At 30.8% G+C, this 6,052-nt stretch overlaps 1 protein-coding gene across 1 annotated transcript in view; it reads right to left on the bottom strand.

Moving 5' to 3' along the window:
• Window positions 1-6,052, bottom strand: part of LOC106457287 — a 37,190-nt gene that overhangs the window by 29,144 nt on the left and 1,994 nt on the right. Inside the window, exons 3-5 of the mRNA XM_022383146.1 lie at window positions 4,526-4,816; window positions 3,813-4,100; window positions 2,779-3,078 (exon numbers count right to left, since the gene is read on the bottom strand). Of these exons, the coding sequence (XP_022238854.1) occupies window positions 2,779-3,078; window positions 3,813-4,100; window positions 4,526-4,816 (879 nt within the window). The remainder of the gene's footprint in view (window positions 1-2,778; window positions 3,079-3,812; window positions 4,101-4,525; window positions 4,817-6,052) is intronic.

Here is a 6,052-nt window from a genome sequence, read left to right as displayed (position 1 = left end):
ATAGTTGAATTTCCTCCATGTCGGGTAATGAATGTTGTCATATGGTTGAATTTCCTCCATGTCGGGTAATGAATGTTGTCATATAGTTGAATTTCCTCCATGTCGGCTAATGAATGTTGTCATATGGTTGAATTTCCTCCATGTCGGGTAATGAATGTTGTCATATAGTTGAATTTCCTCCATGTCGGGTAATGAATGTTGTCATATAGTTGAAATTTATTTACCGTAATAAAAGTTGAAATAAATATTTCAGTTTTGTATGCGTCACTTGACAAGTTCGTGAAAAGAAAAATCATATTTCAGATTGAGATAGACTTAAATATAAAGTATAGCACTCTATTTTTTTTCTTGTGTAGCTTAAACATGGTTTTCACCTTAAAACCATAAATATATATATTTTTTTGCTTTTTATCAATGGTAAGGTTGCAGCTGCTATGACAAAGCTATATATATAAATGACACTTGCCATAACTGTCATTCAAAAACGGTTTAGTAAAAAATAGATGTTTTAGGCGTTATTTCTGGATATACGCTTCCACGGAAATATTGAAAAAAATGGAAGTTATAGAGACCACATATCGGAAACTTCTAGCTTTATATAACGATTCACGCAAAAATGTAACATTTCCTTAAGATAAAACAAGAGGGAATCCTCAATAGCCGCGGCTCTTGAAATTCTTGTGGGAAGGATTAGGGTATATTAATACTGGAGACCTTTTTTTTTTCCTTTTTTTAAGCTATATGTTTGTGCGCCATCAATAAACCAAGCGTGGAGCGCGCGTATATCCGATTCGATTTTATTACTCACCAGACGGACAGGTTTAGGTTCGACAGAAATCTGGTGATTGTTTCGGATATACTTGTATCATCCAAACAGTGATATGTGGTGGAGATAGTGTCTTTTTTTGGCCTGCTTTAGTGAGTTTGGAGTTAATCCACTGATAATATTTCATGAAGCCAAGAAGATATTGTTCAATTGTTACATCCTTGACAACAGTGTACTATTTCTCAATACGAGAAGTTCTAACTATTTTGCAAATATATATACATATGTGTAAGCTTGCCTGTGTTCTGTATGCCGAATATGATAATACTTCCACTAGTTATAACTAACTATCAATTTTCGAAGTAAGTTTTAAAATTATTCTAATTAAGTTATCAATCGAAGATAAAACACAAGCGTATATATCTTTCACCTTCAAATTGCCAACTTGTTAGCATACTAAGTAATAATAATGAAAAGAGCCGGAACAATAAAACCAAGTATAAATTCAAAACCATACCAGATGTCACTGATTTTAAATGTACTCGGTGGGAATCACATAGTGAGTGATTATATCTTCTTACTTGTCAAAGTGCTCAATCTAAGGAACTGACCAAAAATATTGGGTGAAATCGCTCATTTGCTATGTAAAATACATAGGAACCACCAACAGTAACTAGTGTGATTATAGAGATGAATTATTTGTTTATACTATATGCAAAGAGAAAAATGTATCACTTTTAGGAAGGGTTTGCAACAGCCCTTTCTGACGCAAGAAAAGTTATATACTTAGATAATAAATATTTACTTAGATCGGAGATTGATAACTTCTAGAACGAGATATTTCTTGTATTTAACTCTACTGGTACGAAAAAGAATATGAATCACTTTAGGGTGCCAGGACGATACAGAAAGAGACATGCAGCGAGTCATACATCAGCAGATATCAGAGTCAGTAGCAAAAACTGCCCATGTGTCCCAGGCAACAGTAACCAACATAATAAAGAAGGATCTATGTCTGGAAAAGCGACGTATGTACAGAAGCTACTTAAACCGCATATTTGTTCATATTTTGCATACCCAAAGCAACTGAAGAATTAAATGTGTATTCTTGCCATCCCATTCAAGTCGCTGGACGCAACGCCGGTGGAATTTTGTGTGATTTTTCTGTTGAAACGAATGATGGGAAACCATCGTTCTCGCACTCTAGATGATTTATAGAAAGTCTTCAAGGAGACGTGTTGCTCTTCAGACATGACAGCGTTACGATGGACCATTTTGCAATGAAAAATACGCTACAGGACTATTGTAAAAATTAATCGTCGTGAGATAGAGCGTGACCGAATGTGGCGACAAAGACTGTAATGACGTGATGAGGTTACAAAATTATTTTAATGTAAAGCACTCAACATATATATTTGATGTATGTCACAAGTTTGACATTTAAATTTTGAAGTAATTTAAAAGTATTTCTTTAAATCAGTTGTAGGTATTAGACGACATGTGGAAAGTATGTCAGTAGATACAACAAGTTCAATAAACTATGAAAAATTTAGAAAATGGCTATTAAAAAATCAGAAGTAAACAAATATGGTTTAAAAGTCTAACGGATGATGACAGTATTATTATTTTCTATTTATTTGTCTATAACTTACACATCTAAGTGGTTTTATTAAGACTTTCTCGAAGATATAAACGACAAAGGTATAAAACCTAGGATTAATATATGTAAAAAGTTTTACTTTTGAGAAATATTAGATATATTGTTTAGAAATCGACATTGATATTAATGAAGTAAATTTTATCTTTCAAAACGTTTATTATACTGATATTATACTGCAACTGCCATTTTGTAAGTGATTGTTACACAAATCAACATTAACACTTAATAATCTTTGTTGCCTTGTTGTGGATTTTTAAATCAATAAACGTTTCAGCTTTTCACTTTCTGTCAATACTAAGTTATAAAGCTTCTGGTATTTATTTCACAGAAAAACAAAAAATTCAGTACATACCAGTTCTTTTTACAGGGGAAGATAATGTACTGGCTGTTAATGTAATCGCATTACTTTTCCCTTTAGAATTCGATGCATATAAAGCAAGAATGAAAGACGTCCCTAATGGTAAATCATTTGCTACAAACACGGGTCTATCAGTTTTGGTAATATTCTTTTGTATCCGTTCTAGTGCCATGTTGAAGACTTCCAAATGGAATGTCTGCTTTAATCCACCGTCGTATCCAGGATCACATGTTACCTTAATGACTGTTGTTGATCTATCGATCAGTACACAATTCCCTAAAGCGTCAGGAGGGCCTCAATGAAAAAGAAAAAATCAAAATATAATCCCACTGAACAATATGGAATTTCCTTGTAATATTACATAACTTACATTAATATTTATAAAACTAATGGCCTTTATTTTAATTTCGTTAAACCATGATTTTCAATACATAAATAACTTACAATAAACTGAAGTAATTACAATCAGAAAACATAATATATCTATTATTAGCGACTTGTTAATTAATTGTTTTATGTTATTATAAATTCGTATGTTCATTTGTTGTTGCGAAAGAAAAAAATGTTACCTTATTCTTTCACATTTGTTTTATTAATAAATATTAATTTGCCCACCAGTGACACAGCGGCATGTCTGCGGACTTACATCGCTAGAAACCGGGTTTCGATACCCGTGGTTGGCAAAGCATAGATAGCCCAATGTACTGTATATCTTTGTGCTTAAGCTACAAATATAAATTTATTTGGTTACTAATTCATAGATTACGAAATGTTTAAACTAATTATACTTTTTTATGTTACCAAAACTATTTAGAACTGTTAAAATATTAGGCCACATAGCAAAATTCTAAATAAATAAGTCCAGAAATATTTTAATAAATTACAAAATATGTTTCGTAAACGCCAATCTTACAAGATAAGATACTGAGAGATGTGTAATTGTCACTTATTTTTAGTTAGTATATTTTATTAACTTTAATATTAACTATTTGTACAATATTATGATAGATTCCATGAACTTAAGGTACCTGCTGGTATAAGAGTGAAGATACATGGTTCTTTTTGGATACCAAGATCATTACTAGCCAAACAGTACAATAAACTGTAACCGGTCAGTTTGTCATGTTTGTAGATTATTTCAGAGTGAGTTCCATTCGATTTAAAGGAGTTTATTTCGATCAAATCCAAAGAGTTGTTGAGGAACCATTTGAATGAAACATTGGAAGGAGTAGCTTCAACTTCACATTCAACTATAATTGATTCATTTGGTGCCACCCTGTACACTGTCTTCTGACCCCTTTTGCACAAAGGGATGTCTGTTAAATGAAAGACAGTATATATAGTTAATGTGCAAAAATTATATAAGTTATTAACTTTCATGTACTTAACATAATAATGCGATTATTTATAAATAATATTTTTTCCATTTATTTACCTGCTAAGCAAAAGTTTCGTATTCGCACAACAGCATTACATAAAATCAGCTTCTAACGTATATCGTTACATGAAATCTATATTTCAACTAACTGTTTGTTACCTATTACATTTACTTTCATTCTACCCATTTCAATTGCACAAAATAAACTCAAATGTAATCCAGTATCAAGGAAAAACTATCGTAATGTCAATGTGTGTACTGACATCAACGTATGATTTCACAACAAAGAAGTTTTGTTTTGCTTTTGTCCTTATTCATATTTATGATAATTAAAATATATATCTATGATATCTTAAGACTTACGATTTATAGCTAAAAATACTTCTTGGCTCATTCCTTGACCTTTCATATTAATTCCCACACATCGATATCTACCACTTTGATCACTTGTTACCGTCTTCAGTACTAGGGACTGGTTCTTGATAATTATATTTTCTTCCGGATTACCAAGAAGAGGATTTCTATTAAACTGCCATCCAATTTCTGTAATCCAAGGATTGGCTTTTATATTGCACTCAAAGTAAACATCATCATCTTCTTTGACAAAATCGTTTTGTGCATTTGTTTTAAGTGCAAGTGAAAGGATTGGTAAATCTGAAATAAATCCCAGACACTATATAAATTATGTTTGGTTAAAAAAAAGATGTATTAAAATGTAAAACAAGGAAATGATTTTAACTAGTAATAAATAATTATTTTTTTTTGCTCTTTAGCGTTTTTGCTCTTTTATAATGCAATATACTTTATTAAGTTCACATTTAAGGAAGTCTAATTGTATCTTTGTAATATGATATCTTTTGTGAAATGGCATCATCCTATTTTATCCAGATACAACTGGTAAAGATAAGTATTCAATAAAACTAATTTAATGATTTTGGTTCATGCTTTTAAAATATACTTTATATTCATATTTGAAGACGATAAATACAAACCTTTCTACATTACATAGTTAGCCAATATTAACCATTTACTCAGTAGTTTCTCATTACATATTTTTACTGCGGTCTTACAACTTATTATTAATCCGAATCTGTATGAAACTTCGTAAAAACAAACATGTAAGCTGAATAATAGTTAACAACTCACTTTTAAAAATGATACAGAAAAATGCAAAAGGTATGTAAAGATTTAGTTTTCTGTTTTATTCTTTGTTAACAGATACTTCAGACAAATTGAGAAAAGTAGAAACTACGTCCTCATAATTTTTTTCCAAACTAAAATTATGTTATATTTCTGAATATAACAATTTTTGTGTGCTTTCTTTAGCTAGTATTAGAAATGTAAGATATTATTAAAAACAGCGATAACCCTACGATACCCATGAAGCAGATCAAGCAAATATTTTTAACGTGTATTTCCATGAAAGTTGAGTTACTTATTAACATATCATCTGAATTTACTGATTTGTTACATTTTATTAATTTTTATCAGTTACTAAAACTTATTGTGTGCGTACTTATTCAATCTGTAGGCACTAGTTAAATATCATAGTTTTGTTTAAATTCTTCGCGCCTGGATTTATTCAAGTTTTGGCTAAAAGCTAAAAGCCATTATTTTGTTTACTTTTTGTACAACTATGTTAATGTAACACATGTCCAAAAGTTAAGAATCAATGCTTTCTTTAAATAAGTTTAGTACGTCTATAGATGACTACAAGTTAAGAATCGGTGGTTTATTCGACTTTAGTGTATTGATTTTAAATTAGATGACGAGGAACCCACTTTGAGACTAATAATGGTTGGAGACGGCTTGAATGGGTAATGAAGAGAAAAAAAAATTATGACGACAAAACCTTGTCGAAACGTTGTACATTTGCTGTTATGTTAAACT

This window comes from Limulus polyphemus, unplaced genomic scaffold, assembly GCF_000517525.1.
Source record: "Limulus polyphemus unplaced genomic scaffold, Limulus_polyphemus-2.1.2 Scaffold312, whole genome shotgun sequence".
In the NCBI taxonomy this organism is placed as follows: Eukaryota; Metazoa; Arthropoda; class Merostomata; order Xiphosura; family Limulidae; genus Limulus; species Limulus polyphemus.
This window is presented reverse-complemented; position numbering and strand designations above follow the sequence as displayed.